Raw genomic sequence first — 19,702 nt, 5'->3', positions numbered from 1 at the left:
TGAGGGGCACAGCACAGGGGGCATTATATGTGAGGGGCGCATGACGGGGGCATTATATGTGAAGGGCGCATGATGGGGGCATTATATATGAGGGGCGCATGATGGGGGAATTATATATGAGGGGCGCATGATGGGGGCATTATATATGAGGGGTGCATGATGGGGGCATTATATATGATGGGCACAGCACAGGGGGCATTATATGTGAGGGGCACAGCACAGGGGACATTATATGAGTGGGGCAAAGCACGGGGCATTATATGTGTGGGGCACAGCATAGGTGGCATATGTGTGGAGCACAGCACAGGGGACATTATATGTGTGGGGCACAACACAGGTGACATTATGTGTGGAGCACAGCACAGGGGGCATTATATGTGTGGGGCAAAGCACGGGGCATTATATGTGTGGGGCACAGCACAGGTGGCATTATATGTGTGGAGCACAGCATAGGGGGCATTATATGAAATAATGCCTTCTGTGCTGTGCCCCTCACATATCATGCCACCTGTGCTGTGCCCCACACATATAATGCCCCCAGTCCAGCCCCACAGGGGGGCATTATATGTAAGGGGCACAATATGTGTAAGGGGCACAGCACAGGGGGCATTATATGTGAGAGACACATGACAGGGGTCAGTGCTCTTAACATATAATGCCCCCTGAGGGGACAGGATGGGGGCATTATATGTGAGGGGCACAGCACAGGGGGCATTATATGTGAGGGGCACAGCACAGGGGGCATTATATGTGAGGGGCGCATGATGGGGGCATTATATGTGAAGGGCAAAGAACGGGGGCATTATATGTGAAGGGCACACCACAGGGGGCAATATATGTTAGGGGCACAGGGCATTATTATTATGTGGGGGGAATAGGACGGGTCATAATCATTATATGTAGGGGCACACGATGGGGCATTATTACTATATGTGAAGGCACAGAGTGTTTTGTATTTCAGAAGTATATTGTAAATTATGAGGAATTTCTGGGGTGGTACGTTTTTTATGGGCCACAAAACATTTGGGTATTTTATTCAGAGGGTGCACTGCACAGCAAGTTATATTCAGAGAGTGCAGTGTGTGTGGTAGTATTAAATTTAGAGGGTACAGTGTGTGGTAGTATTCTATTCAGAGAGTGCAGTGTGTGATAGTATTATATACAGAGGGTACGGTGTGTTGTAGTATTATATTCAGAGAGTGCAGTGTGTGGTAGTATTATATTCAGAGAGGGCAGTGTGTGATAGTATTATATTCAGAGAGTCCAGTGTGTGGTAGTATTATATACAGAGGGTACAGTGTGTGGCAGTATTATATTCAGAGAGTGCAGTGTGTGATAGTATTATATACAGAGGGTACGGTGTGTGGTAGTATTATATTCAGAGAGTGCAGTATGTGGTAGCATTATATTCAGAGAGTGCAGTGTGTGGTAGTATTATATTCAGAGAGTGCAGTGTGTGATAGTATTATATACAGAGGGTACGGTGTGTGGTAGTATTATATTCAGAGGGTGCAGTGTGTGGTAGTATTATATTCAGAGAGTGCAGTGTGTGGTAGTATTATATACAGAGGGTACAGTGTGTGGCAGTATTATATTCAGAGAGTGCAGTGTGTGATAGTATTATATACAGAGGGTACGGTGTGTGGTAGTATTATATTCAGAGAGTGCAGTGTGTGATAGTATTATATACAGAGGGTACGGTGTGTGGTAGTATTATATTCAGAGAGTGCAGTGTGTGATAGTATTATATACAGAGGGTACGGTGTGTGGTAGTATTATATTCAGAGAGTGCAGTATGTGGTAGCATTATATTCAGAGAGTGCAGTGTGTGGTAGTATTATATTCAGAGAGTGCAGTGTGTGATAGTATTATATACAGAGGGTACGGTGTGTGGTAGTATTATATTCAGAGGGTGCAGTGTGTGGTAGTATTATATTCAGAGAGTGCAGTGTGTGGTAGTATTATATACAGAGGGTACAGTGTGTGGCAGTATTATATTCAGAGAGTGCAGTGTGTGATAGTATTATATACAGAGGGTACGGTGTGTGGTAGTATTATATTCAGAGAGTGCAGTGTGTGATAGTATTATATACAGAGGGTACGGTGTGTGGTAGTATTATTTTCAGAGAGTGCAGTGTGTGATAGTATTATATTCAGAGAGTGCAGTGTATGGTAGTATATTCAGAGAGCGCAGTGTGTTGTAGTATATTCAGAGAGCGCAGTGTGTTATAGCATTATATTTAGAGGGCACAGTGTGTGGTAGCATTATATTTAGAGGGCACAGTGTGTGGTAGCATTATATTTAGAGGGCACAGTGTGTGGTAGTATTATATTCAGAGGGTGCAGTGTGTGGTAGTATTATATTCAGAGGGTGCAGTGTGTGGTAGTATTATATTCAGAGGGTATGGTGTGTGGCGGTATTATATTCAGAGGGTACAGTGTGTTGTAAATTCAGGAGGTACCGTGTGTCAGAATTATATTCAGAGGGTGTGTGGCGGTATTGTATTAGAACAATACAGTGTTTAGCAGTATTATAATAATTATTGTTTTCATATAGAGGATCAGAATCGGCTGACATAGTGAGGAGCCATCTGGGCGTCAAGTTCTGCAGGGAGAACATTTAGCTGGAACAAGTCCTGGTGGTATGTAGCATCTGAATTAGATAAGGAAAGACTATAGAGAAGACGTCACCTGTAATCACTGATATCATTGTGTATTCTCCTTACTGTGTCCTATCAGAGCTGGAGTCACTTGTACGTTCTGCAGTAATGATGGGTGAAACAACAACTCCCAGCATCCCCTTACCACTGCTTAGGTCATACTGGGAGCTGTAGTTTTAAAATGGTAAAAACCTCTTTAGCACTTTCCCATTCTGTGGCAATTGGTATATTTGATTATTATTCTGACATATGAGCACGGTCTAAGAGTCTTAAACAAGGTTAGGACTGTATGATACATTTAATAATATTGTAAGTTCCGTAATCTTATTTTCTGTCCGCCAACACAAAATACTCTAATAGTGCCCCTCCCGAGACTCGACTCTGGATCCGCCCCTGGTTTCAATGGGCAAAAAAATCACAGAGTTAATGCACTAGTGCAGTGGTCTTCAACCTGCGGACCTCCAGATGTTGCAAAACTACAACTCCAGCATGCACGGACAGCCAACGGCTGTCCGGGCATCCTGGGAGTTGTAGTTTTTCAACATCTGGAGGTCCACAGGTTGGAGACCACTGCACTAGCCCATTAGTTCGCTATACCATTAAAGAAGGGAGGGATCAATATATTCGCAAATATGTGCATATATTTTTGCATGTGCGCATAAATTTTCGCACATGCGCATTAAAAAGTGAATATAACGAATATGCGAATTTCGCAAATATATGACGAATATTCATCCATATATTAGCGAAATATCGCTAATTCGAATGTGGCCTATGCCGCTCATCACTAGTCATGAACACAGAGGCCCCAAGCTTCCTTGTTCAGTAAGTTCACTGTGGCGGCCCGGAGATCGTGGCGGTCCAAGATAGAAGATAAGATGTTAAGGGGTGGAATACCCCTTTAAGGGATTGAATGATTCTACAGCTGCCCATCATTAGCAGTGAGTGTCTTGCTTTAAAGTCACTTAAACTGTTCTCAAAGTACAACACCAAAAGGTGAGCAAGACCGTTATCTCTTACAAACAAGTTGGTTGCTAAGGGTAACGGCACATTGTTGCGCCTCGAATATCTGCTTCCTTTTTTTCATATTCTGCATACTTGGTCCTTAAGTACCAGGGTGTATCTGTACACTCTAATATGTCCTAAACATGGAGGGATCAGAAGAACTTGTTTCCCAGAGATGAGGTGACATTCGTTATGATTTGACATGAACCCGTATAATGGGATCACTCTGTATTTTATTCTAATTCCCTTTCAATTCTATATAAAAAAAAAAAAAACTAAAAAGCAACATGTTTGGGGCATTTTGCTCCATTAATCTCTCCAATGTATAATACTGGGGATCTGAATACACAAGAGTGATGATGTCATGTTTGTACACAGAAGTGATGTCACAATGCTGTGTATGTCCTGTAAAGGCCGATCAGGGGAAAAATCCCTTTGATAGAGAGTAAAGGCGAAGAGGAAGGATGGGCGTCCGTAAGTCTTAGAATTTATACTTCTATTTCTCTTCTTCTGTTCGGGGAAGATGGCGGTCGCTGTATTTTCCGCTCAGGCTTCCGCACTATGTCCTCCTTCTTCCTTCTCTGACCCGGCGGGAAATCCTAGAACCAATCCAGAACCAATGTCACAGAAAGACGGGTTTATTCCTGGTCCTTTTGGTTCCCCCTCCCCCCCCCCCCCCCTGTAATGTATATCTAATGGTACAGACCATTATTATTTCCATGATCGTTTTCTAGATGCTCCATTTCCCCTTAAAAATCTGATCATTTATACAGATTCTTTTTCTTCTGCAGTTTCAGTGAATGTGAAAATTATCATTACTGTTGTTCTTGTGATGTTGGTTATCACCGGGGGAATTGGATATGGCGTGTACCATTATATAAAGTAAGTGAATGTTCTACACACGACACAATATTGTCCTACAAACACTTTCCTCCCCATCTGTAGTAGAAGCAGCAGAGGGTCTACAGAACAGAGATCTCCACCTTCTCCCCTCCTTACAGAACAGGGATCTCCACCTTCTCCCCTACTTACAGAACAGGGATCTCCACCTTCTCCCCTCCTTACAGAACAGAGATCTCCACCTTCTCCCCTCCTTACAGAACAGAGATCTCCACCTTCTCCCCTCCTTACAGAACAGAGATCTCCACCTTCTCCCCTCCTTACAGAACAGAGATCTCCATCTTCTCCCCTCCTTACACTTCTGCATCATCTTCTATACCCTATTATTACACTAATCTTTTACTATTTCACCATTTTAGAATGAAAAGGGAAAATAGGAAAAAGGAGCAAGGAGGAGACTTGGAGGAAGTAGAGGTTTTCCTGCCGGGTAAGAATAAGACAATTCTCATAGTACATAGTAACCACACACCCAGTCTGGGGGGAGAGAAGCAAACACCATAGCAGTAGAGTTGTACAGCTGGAGGACATGATGGGGAGATGGATGGGGATGGAGAATGCACAATATCTATCAGCTGAGATGTATTTAATCGGTTTATTACTATTGTCATTTTACAGCCACAGATTCAAAACCAGAGCAGAAGGTCCACGTTCTGTATAATCAGAGAACTATGGAGCTGGAATGGCCGGAGACCAAAGTGGAAAAGATAAAAAAAATTCTGGGATTCTAGACTGGAAGAAAAAAAATGTATTCCATTGCCCACCCCACCATCCCTGTTCTTACCCTTCCCCAATTCACACCCCCTCCTCAATCCCCGCTCCTACCTCCCCCTCATCCCTATACATTTCCTTACCTTGTCTGCAATAAAAAAAAATAAAAAAAAAATATATAAAATAAAAAAATAAAAAAAATAAATTCCCCATAAAACATATCCTTGTGTCATTGTAGTTTATTATATATATATTTTTTTTTTACTTTTCATGTATTATATTTGGTATAATCCTATGTGATTAACCTGTGTGTTCCTGCAGCTCCTTAGGCCTTCATAGTGTCCCGCAGTATTACCCAACCATGGTCCATCTGTCCCTTCTATCCTTCTTGAATTTAAAGGGGTACTCCGCTGCTCAGCATTTAGAACAAACTGTACCGAACGCTGGAGTTGGCGCTGGGAGCTTGTGACGTCATAGACCGTCCCCTCATGGCGTCATGCCCTGCTCCCTCAATGCAAGTTTATGGGAGGGGGCGTGACAACATCACGCCCCCTCCCATAGACTTACATTGAGGGGGCAGAATGTGACATCATGAGGGGGTGGGTTTATGACGTCATGAGCTCCCGGCGCCGGTTCGATACAGTTTGTTCCAAACGCTGAGCAGCGGAGTACCCCTTTAAAAGTAATATAGTAACATAATGACGGCTTAGTATTAAACCCAATACCTCTACAGGGGGAGATTTTATTATAGAACTTATCTGAAAATATACGGTAAATCCAAAATGGATTAGACCGCTGATGTCAACATTTCTCAAATTACTAGTGATCCACTTGGTTTTTGTGGGGTAAAACACACCCAAACTGCCCCACAGCATTTTTCTGCAGGATAATCACTGTGGCAAGATGTTAGCAGGGAGTCCATAGGGAATCGCATAATGCCAAAACCACTTAGCATTTTAAGATTTTTTTTTTTTGTTGCTCTGACCCAAATCACAGCATCCTGAGATTGTTTTTTTTTTTAACAAAACCACCATAGTTTCATCATCCTCAGAGGGACGTAGTGATACATAGCATCACTACTACCTCTGCCACCACACAATATACAGTGCTGCATAGTGCAGTGCTGTATACTGTCCCTGCAGAGATCGGGACTGAGCTGTGCCTGCTGCTGTACGGCTACGAGCACAGCTGATGTTGAGCAGTAGATATACATATACATCATATATATCTAATGCCCCGCAAGTATATACAGTATAACAGTGATGTGTATATCGCTGCTTTTTTTTGAGCATTATGCACCAGCTCGGCAAGGAAATAGTTGAGTAGAGCTGCTCAGCAGTTCTAATAAACTTTTTGTGGGGTACCCAGTATATATATTTACTGCAGGGGTCTCAAACTCAAACTATCTGGGGGCCACTGAAGGTAGAGGCTGGGTGAGGCTGGGCCGCATGCGCCCATCACATATAATGCCCCCATCATGTGCCCCTCACATATAATGCCCCCATCATGCCCCCAGATAGATATGACCCCCCATCAGGTAGGGCTCCCCAGTAGGTACACAGGCCTCCATATAGATATGATCCCCATCTGGTAAGGCTCCCCAGTAGGTACACAGGCCTCCATATAGATATGACCCCCATCAGGTAGGGCTCCCCAGTAGGTATACAGGCCCCAGATAGATATGATCCCCATCAGATAGTGTTCCCAAGTAGGTATAGAGGCCCCAGATAGATATGATCCCATCACTGATGGGGGTAATATCTATCTGGGGGCCTGTCTACCTACTGGGCAGCCCTACCTGATGATAGATAGGGGTTCACAATAGGTGTACAGGCCCCCAGATAAATATTTCCCCCGGCAGGTAGGGCTCTTATTTAAACAATTACACCCCCTAAGAAGATAGGTTAGCCCCTGGTGATAAGCAGCTCCTCCCTTATTAGGCAAGTTAAGTTAAGTTTCACAGCTACAGCACTTACATCTCCCTGCTGCAGCCTATAACAACCCTTCTTTGCAGGGATGCGCGCGTCAGTTGACGTCATCACATGCGCCGTGCAGGAAGTCAGCGTCCCAGCGTCCTGCTCTGCTGATGCGATGACATCACTAATTGCGCGCGCCAGGGGCGTAGCTAGAAACCACAGGGCCCCGGTGCGAAAAATTGCCTTGGGCCCCCCTACCACCTGACGACCCGCTTCCCCAATCCCGGACGACCCCTTACTCAGCCGCACAAAGAAATCAGTGACTACAGCACTGAGGGGACACAGTCAGGAGTATACACAACTATAGAAGTGACTAACAGGCAGGGCCAGACAGACAAAACAGACATTGAACAATAAGCAGCCCATATTTATGGAGGGAGTCCAACTACTGGGACCCCCACCAATCACCTTGGTTCCAGTTGCTCTCCAGCTGTTATAAAGCTATAACTCCCATCATGTCTGGAGTACCTCAGGCATTATAGGAGTTGTAGTTTTGCAACAGCTGTAGAGCCACAGCTTAGGGTAAAGCATCACCCATCATCACTGCAGAACTTACAAGTGATTACAGCTCTGATGGGACAGTCAGGAGAAAACACAATGATATCAGTGACCTGAGTGACATCTTCTCTGTTGTCTTTTCTTTTCTTCTTCATCTGGTCCAGACGTCAGGACGTCTTCCAGCTCCATCTTCTCTGCAGAGTCTGACACCCGAACATCATTGGTTCTCACTTTGTCAGTAGATCCTCATCCTCTGTATGAAGACAGTAATCATTATTATTCTGCTAAATACTGTACCCCCTGAATAAAATCCTGCCACACACTGTATCCCCTACTGTACCTCCTGCATATAATACTGCCACACACTGTACCCCTAAATAAAATACTTCCACACACTGTACCCTCTGAATATAATACTGCCACACACTGTACCCTGAATATAATACTGCCACATACTGTACCCCCCTGAATATAATACTGCCACACACTGTACCCCTAAATATAATACTGCCACATACTGTACCCCCCTGAATATAATACTGCCACACACTGTACCCCTAAATATAATACTGCCACCTTCTGTACCCTCTGAATATAATACTGCCACACACTGTATCCCCTGAATATAATACTGTCACTTACTGTACCCCCTGAATATAATACTGCCACACACTGTAACCCCTGAATATAATATTGCCACCTACTGTACCCCTGAATATAATATTTCCACCTACTGTACCCCTGAATATAATACTGCCTCCTACTGTACCCCTGAATATAATACTGCCACATACAGTACATACACACACATCATTCATACAGTACATACACACACATCATACACACACATATCAAACATACACCCGCCGCCTCCAGATCCCCCCCCCCCACAGAATACATCTCCACACATCATACATACATCTTGTTAACACACATCTATCATTCATACACACACATCATTCATATATCATACATACAGTACATACACACATATCATACATACACTCGCCGCCTCCAGATCCCCCCCACAGAATACATCTCCACACATCATACATACATCTTGTTTACACACATCTGTCCTTCATACACACACATCATTCATACATACACACACATCATCCACACACATATACATACACCCGCCGCCTCCAGACCCCCCCCCCCACAGAATACATCTCCACACATCATATATACATCTTGCTTACACACATCTATCATTCATACACACACATCATTCATACATACATCATACATACAGTACATACACACACATCGGGGGAGATTTATCAAAACCTGTCCAGAGGAAAAGTTGCTGAGTTGCCCATAGCAACCAATCAGATCGCTTCTTTAATTTTTAACAAGGTCTCTGCAAAATGAAAGAAGGGATCTGATTGGTTGCTATGGGCAACTCGGCAACTTTTCCTCTGAACAGGATTTCATTCATACATCATACATACAGTACATACACACACATCATTCATACATTCATACATCATACATACAGTACATGCATACACATCATTCATACATTCATACATCATACATACACACATCATACATGCACACACATCAGCAAAATCTGCTGAAGCAAATCTGCACCAAACAAATGCACACATGAATGCACCCTTAGGGTTGGGTCACATGTAACAGATCAATAGTGTATGTTACTCTGCTGATCCATCAATGACTTGACCCTATAGTGTGCCTCCAGCTGTTTTCCCCCATGTCCTGCTTGCAGCAGCAATCTGCCGTTACACAATGTCTCAGAGTACACTGCATGTGCCCACGGTGACTCGCAGGTCCCTGTGTTGGTGCTTGTTAGTGGCAGATTGCTGTTGTAACCAGGAAAAGGATCGCGGCGAAGGCCGCTACCCTGGTGCGTGTATATATTTATTATTTTACTGCCGGCAGTCTGAATGAAAATTTTTGCATCCTGGAGTACTCCTTTAAGATATTTACTGTGAGCCAGTGTTTTCTAACCATGGCACCTCCAGCTGTTGCAAAACCACAACTCCAAGCATGCCCAGACAGCTTTTGGCTGTCCAGGCACACTGAGAGTTGTAGTTTTACAACAGCTGGAGGCACCATGGTTGGAAAACACTGGCTTCTGAGGTCAGAGGATGTCACTGCGCTAACTTTATAGCCATGCTGTAAATGAACGGCACTGCATGCCCCTTTTTCTAAACTCCCCCCCCCCCCCCGCCACCCCGTCCTCCTTCATGCTCCTTTTCTAACCCCTGTCCTCCTCCATGCTACTTTTTCCAACACCCTCCCCTTCTCCATGCTCCTTTTCTAACCCCAGTGTATTGGAAAAGGAGGTCAGAGGGGGGCTTATTCGTGCTTCCCTCCCAGTACTGCTCCTTGTTCCTTTTTCCAACCCCCCCCCCCCCCCCTGTCATACTCCACGCCAGTGTTTCCCAAACAGGGTGCCTCCAGCTGTGGCCAAACTACAACTCCCAGCATGCCCAGACAGCCTTTGGCTATCCAGGCACGCTGGGAGTTGTAGTTTGGCCACAGCTGAAGGCACCCTGGTTGGGAAACACTGCTCCATGCTCTTCTAGCCAGCAAACCCACCCCCGCCACTCTCACCTCTGACCCTCAGTCATTGTTTTCCAGCCTCGTCCACCTCCTCACCTTGCAGGGAGGATGCAGCATTTCTAGGCGGTGGCGGGATGTCCTCGTCCTCCTGCGCAGCTGGGGCAGGGACCGTGACGTCAGGTGCGTGCTTCCGACGTCTGCTGCTCTTAAAGCGGCAGTGTCCCTTCCCCCAGCCGACTTTACTTGGGGCCGGGGTACCGGACTAAATGAGGCCCCCCTTCAGCACCAACAGAGAAGGGGGTCTCCCGGGGAGCAGAAGTTTTTTTTTTTTTTTGTAAATATAGCGTGGGGGCCCAGTCGCCATGGCGACCTCTATAGCTACACCACTGATGGGCTACATAGGAGTATAGAATTCTTTATAAGGAAGAAGGTTGAAGGAATGACAGGTTTGGTTGTTATTTACTGCAAGTGGTGAGGAAGGAGAGTTAGTGGTTTGGATAAATAAAAGGAACAGTTAGATTTCATTTTAATACCTTTTATAGTTATTTATTTGTTGTATGAAGGGTAATGTGTATAAAAAGTAAACACAAAATTATTGTTTTGTATTATTTTCTCTTTAAAAAACTCAGTTAAAGGTGTATTATTTAAACGATAGGGGATAAGTGTCTGATCGCAGGGGGTACGACTAGGAGCGGAGAATGTCGACCCCCGCACGAAGCGCCGGCTGAAATGCCCCCTCCATGTATCTCCATGGGAGAGCCAGAGATACCCAAACCCTGTATCTCCAGCTCTCCCATAGAGATACATGGAGGGGACATGTCAGATGCCGCTTCGTGCGGGGGTTGACATGCCCCATTCCCTGGGGAGAGCTGGGGTTCCATGCAGGAGATGGGATCTAGATAGGAGAATACGTTGTCCTGCACAATAGTACTCCTTTAATATTAGTTTTTGTGTTATAAGACCCATAATATTTTTCTATCTACAAAGCCATATAAGGGCTTATTACTTGCATGACCAATTGTACTTTGTGGCGACCCCTTTTATTTTACCATACAGTGTACTGCAAAACAAAAAATATTTGTGGGGTGAAATTAGAAAAAAAACTGCAGTTTCCATACAAAGTCCCCCTTTCAGGTAACCCTATAGTAACTCCTCATCCTATGTTTATAGTAGGAAATGCTATACCACTGCTCAAAAATTTAAGGGGCACACCCTATCTGAGGCATTCAGGCTGGAGTTATCCTTGGCAAAAGAAAACGAAGTGAAGCAGCACTTGGAAAACAGCAGACTTTATTTTTCAAATCCTCTTAAAATAGTACAAGACTGTGGCACTTCACATGTTCTGAGGTTTCTTGACGCGTTTCGAGCGCATGCACTCAAAACGCATCAAGAAACCTCAGAACATGTGAAGTGCTACAGTCTTGTACTATTTTAAGAGGAATTGAAAAATAAAGTCTGCTGTTTTCCAAAACTGTGGCACTTCACATGTTCTGAGGTTTCTTGACGCATTTCGAGCGCATGCGCTCGAAACGCATCAAGAAACCTCAGAACATGGAAGTGCCACAGTCTTGTACTATTTTAAGAGGATTTGAAAAATAAAGTCTGCTGTTTTCCAAGTGCTGCTTCACTTCGTTTTCTTTTGCCATTGGACACACGGAGCCTGGGTGTGGATCTGAGCACAGGAGCAAGTGGGTGAGCTGGACTTTCCATATACTTTTGCATGGAGTTATCCTTGGCAGGTTTTTCTTTAGAATACTGTCATGGCAGTTTTCAAGCCAAAGCCAGAAGTCGATCCATAAGGTTGAAGGGGGTTGTCTGGGATTAGAAAAACATAAGTGATTTCTTCAAAAAAAACTGTACCACCTCCTCTGTCCTCTGTTGTGTGTGGTATTGAAGCTCAGTTCCATTGGAGTGAATGAAGCAAAGTTCTCTCTCAATTTTTTTTCCTATACCTTTTAATGCAATTTGTGGATTAAGCAGTGGCAGTTTAAAAACATAAAAAAGAAAAAAAAAAAAAAAACTGCTCTGTTGGAGTCCATACCATCAGCTGGGTCTGTTGAGGGAGTGCCATCTATTGGGACAATAGGGTTCCCCCAGACACCCATTTCACCTGGTGTGTTTACTGCATGCTAAATATTTTACTATTTTAAAAAACCCATATAGTTTTAAATGAAAACAGGGCTTTAAATGTCTTACAATGTGGGCTCATTCTATATATGCAAGTAAGCGCACTCCAGCTGCTGTTATTGCCACAAGCATCATAGTTAAAGGGGTACTCCCCTGGTTAACATTTTTTTTTTTTAATCAACTGGTGCCAGAAAGTTAAACAGATTTGTAAATTACTTCTATTTAAAAATCTTAATCCTTCCAGTACTTATCAGCTACTATATGCTCCACAGGAAGTTCTTTTCTTTTTCAACTTCATTTCTGTCTGACCACAGTGCTCTCTGCTTATACCTCTGTCCATTTTTGGAACTGTCCAGAGCAGGAGAGGTTTGCTATGGAGATTTGCTCCTACTCTGGACACTTCCTAAAATGGACAGAGGTGTCAGCAGAGAGCACTGTGGTCAGACAGTAAGGAAATTCAAAAAGAAAAGAACTTCCTCTGGAACATAGAGCAGCTGATAAGTACTAGAAGGGTTAAGATTTTTTAATAGAAGTAATTTACAAATCTGTTTAACTTTCTGGCACCAGTTGATTTAAAAAAAAAATTTTCAGTGGAGTAACCCTTTAAGTGACTTTTATCTGCTGCAGCACAGCTTGACTTTTTCTTCTTTCAAACATGTTTTTCTCTTAACCTTTTAACCTTTTGTGTCAGTGTGTGTTTGAACTGACCATTTATTATTAGCAACTCCATTAGACATCTTCCAAATGGAGGAATAAAATGTTATCTGTAATGCTTTAGGTTTGCCTCCAGCCACTATGCCATGTAAACAATGCAGATGCTTTTATCCTGTTCCTAGTCATTATATGACCCAGTTCAGTCCCATGTATGAAAAAGCTCAGATAGTAGAAAAACAATACAGCGCTCCTGGGTCTTGTGGTGTACAAGTAGCATCCTACTCCTTATGATGTGCAGTATAAAAGAACATGGCACTCTCCTATTCTGGTACAGCCCAGGACTCTTTACATTTTGTACATTAAAATCTAACTAAAATAGTAGTAGAATGAAAAAAAAAATAATTGAACTTAATGGAAAAGAGAAATCTGCTGGTAATTCACATAGAACATTTTACAGCTGTACTTTTCTGGAACCTTTTCATCTAATAAATGGCTGGTTTGCAAATTGTATAATAGCATTTGCTTTGGGGAAAAAAAACGGACATTGAAGTCAGAAGAACATTTTAAAAATGCAAGTAACTACTTAAAAACATAAAAAAAGGCACAAAAACAAACTATCAGAAGTTTTTGCCTAAAACTGTGCACATGGCCCTATATAACATTTTTCCTGCAGCGTCTGTCGTCTAACAATGCTATTAGGGAGGACTACGTGTGTAAATAAGGATTTGCTGGAACATGCCAAGGCTTTGTTTTCAGCCTTATCCATGTGGAATAAGACAGAAACTGGTAATTGATGGAAATCAGAGAATTAGAGGTCCTGCATATTTTTTTTGATAGGCCTATTCAAAGGTGAATAGAGGTGGTAGAGGTAGGCATCTGCCTAGGGCACCACAAGGGTAGGGTGTGCAAGTTTATTGGAAAACAAAAATGTTAATCAACTGTTGCAGCACTGCACTATTTATTCTCACCTGTGCCACATCTTATCACCAGTGACAACTTACTGAGACTAAGGGTATGTTCACACGGCAGGATTTCCCCGCAGAATTTCCTAGCAGCAGAGTCCCATTGATTTCAGTGGGATTCTGCTGCACTGTGCCCACAGCAAAATTTCCTTGCCAGATGTTTCTGATGCAGAAATCCTGATTCAGGCGTCAGCAAAAACATTGAACATGTTTTGGCAGCAAATAAATTCATTGCTGTCTATGTGACGGTGCATTTCCGAGCGGTACTGTTATTGGTGTGGACATTTTACGCCTGTGTGAACATACCCTAATACTGTAAGACATGCTCACGGCGGTCTTTACAGGTAAATTATAATACACAGGAAATTGTCTTAAACCATTGGTGTCTTGTGCATGTGCTGTAGATACATCTAGTCACAAATTGATATGCTATCTATTTCCTTCCCAAAAAGTTCCATACAAAAAGGAAACATATACAGCAGAAAAACATTGATGTTGCTATTATGCTGTGGTTATTCATGGCAGGCTATATAACCTACAAAACTTGGCTTACCATGTCATGAATGGAAACTTTACTAAACATTGGATGAGCAGCAATCTGACACATGAGGACCAATGGCGGATCCATGGGGGGGGGGGAGGGGGTTAACGGGGAAATTGCCCCCTCTCCCCCAGATTATTTTTAATGACATCCCTTGTGTCCCAAAAGATCTTTTCGGGACACAAGGATGCACTCACTGTCCCGCATTAACTTTAAAAACACGCAGGGAGCGCAGGGAGGTAGCGCACGCAGGGACATCACTGATATCCCGTGCGTGCGCCCATAGGAGCGGAGCATTGAGGAGGAGGACGCGCGCTGGCTAGCATGGTAATTTACCAGCGGCACGTCAGCTTCGGTGCTCCGCCCACCGCGTCTCTGGTCCCGGGATGCAACTAACGCCGAAAATTTACCACCAAAATAAAGTAGAATATGTCAAGAAAATACAATCTCAGAATCAGAATATTCGGTAAAAGCATCTTAGAGTTATTAATGCTTAAAGTGACAGTGGTCAGATGTGCAAAAAACGCTCTGGTCCTAAGGTGTAAAATGGCCTGGTCCTTCAGGGGTTAATATATAATTTATTTGGCTTGTCCATTTCCCTTACAAGCAGTTTCAAAAAGCTACATTTTCTTGGAATTTTTCACATAGAAATGATACAAGTATTGATGAAAATTTACTAGTAACAAAGTAGAATATGTCACAAAAAAAAACTCTCAAAATCAGTATGATAAGTAAAAGCATCTCAGTTATTAATGCTTAAAAAAAAAGAGTCCTTAAGGGGTAGTCTCACTTTTTTGAAGGCGTATGGAGGGGGAGTTGACCCCCACTCTGCGTGCACAAAGACAGCTGAGGCATCGCGCAAAAGATCGTGGGGAGTCGCAGCGGCCCATGACCAGACACCCATTCCTTGATCCCTTGGATATGGGATATAAGTACATTTGAGACTACATCCTTAAGAGGTTAATAACATTTACATTCATGACATGAAAAAGTAATGTTGGTTATTTACTATTGTGTAGGTGCTCACAGGGTCCTCTATTACTGTAGGCAGGTATCATGGCAAAATATGGTACTAAAAAACACAATCTTACCTGCTTGCACTGCTATTACTTTTTTCACTGTTCCGGTTGGAAAAAGGGCAACATAACAGATGTAGATCCCAATATCTGCTTCTGAGGTCTCTTTCAATATTATAGATACATCTGATGCGGAATTTTCAACTACAAATGACAGTCTACTCATGTACTTTTCTGAAATGTATTTTCCATAACTTTGATGCCTAGTACATATTGTTTCTTCAAACGTTCCATTGACCTTCGACCAGTGAAACTGTATAGCGGTTGCATTGCCTGAATAGCTGCAGTCCAAAGTTATTGTACTTCTGAGTACTAAAGTGGTATCCACTATTTCTTCAAGATGAATAGCTAGAAAAACAAGAACGCAAAAGTTAGACACAAATCTACACTGTATAGTTCATATAACATTGTAATGAAATCATGAATAAACAAGACCTTACTTTGAACTGTGTACAGGAAGAGCAGACCGACTATCGTTTTCATCTTCTTAAGTTGGGGATCTTTACACTTCTAAAGAAAGAGGAAAGTAATGACAGCATATGACTTGTGCACCGCAACATCATTTCCTGATGGCTCCCAGAATAAACTGAGATGAAGACGCAGAGAGGCTTGGGGCAGGATGAAGCTGCTAAGTGGTCTCAGAAATGTATCTAAAACAAAAACAAACCCAAACCGTGCCGATTTTGGATACTTTTTCTTTTTTAACATACTTTTGCTATTTTACGCCACTTATTGATGATGTTCAAGGTGCAGCGTTAAAACCGGATTATGGCCACATTCACCGCTGCCCTTGTTGACAATATAAACTACAGTAATGAAAACCGCAGCAGAATAAGTCTGTGTTTGCACCAATTTTGGTAAATATTTAGCAGGAGATTAGAGATGAGCGAACAGTAAATTAGATTCGTCACGAACTTCTCGGCTCGGTAGTTGATGACTTATCCTGCGTAAATTAGTTCAGCTTTCAGGTGCTCCGGTGGGCTGGAAAAGGTGGATACATTCCTAGGAAAGAGTCTCCTAGGACTGTATCCACCTTTTCCAGCCCACGGGAGCACCTGAAAGCTGAAATAATTTATGCAGGAAAAGTCATCAACTGCTGAGCCGAGAAGTTCATGACGAATCGAATTTACTGTAAATTCGCTCATCTCTACAGGAGATTTATCAAAACCTGTGCAGTGGAAAAGTTGCTTAGTTGCCCATAGCAACCAATCAGATCGCTTCTTTCACTTTGCAGAGGCCTTGTTAAAAATGAAAGAAGCGATCTGATTGGTTGCTAGGGGAAACTCAGCAACTTTTCCACTGCACAGGTTTTGATAAATCTCCCCCTTGGTGCTCATTTTGGTCAATATTTTAGCCCAAACAAGGAATTGGTCCAAAACAGACAAAAAAATTAAAAAAAAAGGTGCAAATATCTTTAATTGATATGTTTGCAGATTCTTTATTTATATAGTGCCAGCATTTTCTGCAGAACTGTACAGAACTTCTCTCTCAAATTGGTCCCTGTCACTTTTTATCTGTATTAGTTCTGCTCCTGGGGATTTGGTAACAATGGGGGAGATTTATCAAAACCTGTCCATAGGAAAAGTTGCCCAGTTGCCCATAGCAACCAATCAGATCACTTCTTTCATTTTGCAGAGGCCTGTGAAAAATGAAAGAAGCGATCTGATTGGTTGCTATGGGCAACTGGTCAACTTTTCCTATGGACAGGTTTTGATAAATCTCCCCCAATCTGTTCAAAATCATGCGTGTGTGAAATGCAGCCTCAGTCTAACTTGAGTGGCAACAAGATGTTGAATGCACACATACGGTATATCACAGTGGTCTCCAACCTGCGGACCTCCAGATGTAGCAAAACTACAACTTCCAGCATGCCCGGACAGCCGTTGGCTGTCCGGGCATGCTGGGAGTTGTAGTTTTTCAACATCTGGAGGTCCGCAGGTTGGAGACCACTGGTATATCAGATCCTCTGCATGAAGAAAGACTTACTTAGTGTAGTAGGGTAAGAAAGCAGAAATCCATCATGTTTTCCCCACAAAAAAGAACCATTACAATCACTCTGTCAAATGTTTTACATGTGCTATTTGACATTTATTAAAGGTGGTTCAGATTTTTTTGATGGTATTCCTTGTAACTGACTTGACAACAATGGGGTCAGTGGTGGATTTTCTGCTGCCGAAAATCTGCTGCTGACCGCATGCGGAGAGCCGGAGACAGCACCCTTTCCAACTCGCAGCAGGAAACACGCTGCAAGTTTGAAACAAAATCAGCTAATGTGAACTTACGCCAATGGGGGTTTTCCCACAAAGCTAAGTACAATCAGCTGTGTAGCACATACATGTAGGTAAAGGAAGACAAATGTTCTGGCTTTTTTTTTTAGGAAGTGGGTAACATCCTGTACTGTTCTGCTCCCACATGGATCTGATCAGTTCCTGGTTTCTCTTTGAACTCTGACCCTGTGGTTGCTATGCAACGGCACACTCACTTTCCCACATGCCTGCATACACAATAAAGAGAACAATCAATATGCAGTTGAACTGAGCATGAATGATGGTCATAACCAAGGGCAACAGGGCATAACTGAGAAGGTATATGGGGGATTAGTCAGTCTAGATATCTCCCAAACTGTACAGACCGACATAGGAGCAACATTCATGGCAAGAAAAGTGAAACTAAATAAATAATCAGAAAATATTCTTTATATGCAAGTGACCACAGCTAACCCCTAAGCAGTATTTTTATTTTTTATATTTCCTCTTTATTTGACTTAAAAAAAACATACCAGTTGCAATATCAATGCTAAAGAAAAGAAAAGAAAACTGCCAGCACAACTACCTAATACACAGTTGGACGCTGCTTTGGCAAATACAAAGTATACAAAGAGAAGATTTCATCAGCAATTCATAGTGGATCCTGCATGTCACCCAGTCATATGCCCAGCAGAGGCGAGTGGAATGAGCGTGTTAGGGTCCCATTCGAAGTGAGGCCACCTCCGCGTGGTGGATGGGGGGACATGTTTTAATCAAAAAGTGTGCTAAGAGCCTCCACATTTTTACCAAGTGTGGTTATGCAATCTTTTTGTATACTTTGCATTTGCCACAGAAGCTTGCACCCATGTATTAGGTAGTTGTGCTAACTATTTTTCGTTTTTTCAGTTTTTTTTAAACTTGATAGTGGATCCTGCACGTCAGAGGCTATTTGCCCAGCAGAGGTGATGGGAATGAGTGTGTTAGGGTCCTATCCAAAATTAGGCCACTTCCTCTTGGTGGATGGGTAAAACATGGTGTGAATGCACCCTTATCCAGATCCATGGTCTGGTTCCAAAATAGATCAGTTATTAGCCAGCTTTGAGCAATGGAGGCAGGACCCGGCCTACCCCGCATATACCTTCATCTATGCTTGGACCCGCCTCCATTGCACAAAGCCCATAGCAACCAATCAGATTGCTTTTTCATTTTTGAAAAGGCCTCTGAAAAATGAAAGAAGCGATCTGATTGGTCATGCAGAAGTTTCCATCTATGCTGTTCCATATCGGCCATTATTGGATTGTCTTTTTTTCCATAATGCAGCCCCCTGATGAGCTGGGGGGGCTTGAAACGCATTGGAACAGTATTTTCTGACCAGTCAGTGACCAGATGAGTATATTGTCAATACACGCACGGGTGCCCTCTCTCTTCTTCTCTTTGGGGATATTCTGATATTATTGGTGCACTGCACTACACTCTTGGGGCATTAGGCTCTGCCTCTCATGAACAATGATATTCATTGCATCACATTGCATTGTTTCCTGGATACTACATTGTATCTGTGCCTATTATGTATTGTACTGCATAAACCAGTATATCTGATATAGCACATGATTGTACTTTGGTTACTTGTTATAAAGGTGCATGTTGTTTTTTCTATCGTATAGAGATAAAGTGTACAGCATATGGATCTAACATATGTGGTATGGCTTGAATCAGCTTCCTTATAGCATAAGAAAGGCATTATTGATAAGCCGAAACGTCGCTTTCACAGATGAGTGAATAAACCACGATTTGTTGTGACTTTGGAGTGC

General features: G+C 42.9%; 1 protein-coding gene across 9 annotated transcripts in view; it reads right to left on the bottom strand.

Annotated features, from left to right (window-relative positions):
- Nucleotides 1-18,547, bottom strand: part of LOC130273931 (CD226 antigen-like) — a 122,642-nt gene extending 104,095 nt beyond the window's left edge. For 3 of the 9 annotated variants that reach the window (XM_056521471.1, XM_056521463.1, XM_056521472.1), the window contains exons 1-3: nucleotides 17,928-18,359; nucleotides 16,086-16,155; nucleotides 15,661-15,993 (exon numbers count right to left, since the gene is read on the bottom strand). In XM_056521471.1, the coding sequence (XP_056377446.1) occupies nucleotides 15,661-15,993; nucleotides 16,086-16,128 (376 nt within the window). In that variant the 5' untranslated portion in view covers nucleotides 16,129-16,155; nucleotides 17,928-18,359. The other 6 variants (XM_056521467.1, XM_056521464.1, XM_056521466.1 and 3 more) reach the window with 6 other exon arrangements.
- Nucleotides 18,548-19,702: the final 1,155 nt, after the last annotated feature.

This window comes from Hyla sarda, chromosome 5, assembly GCF_029499605.1.
Source record: "Hyla sarda isolate aHylSar1 chromosome 5, aHylSar1.hap1, whole genome shotgun sequence".
Taxonomy (NCBI): Eukaryota; Metazoa; Chordata; class Amphibia; order Anura; family Hylidae; genus Hyla; species Hyla sarda.
Note: the sequence above shows the minus strand (reverse complement) of the source record. Positions and strands in the feature narration are given on the sequence as shown.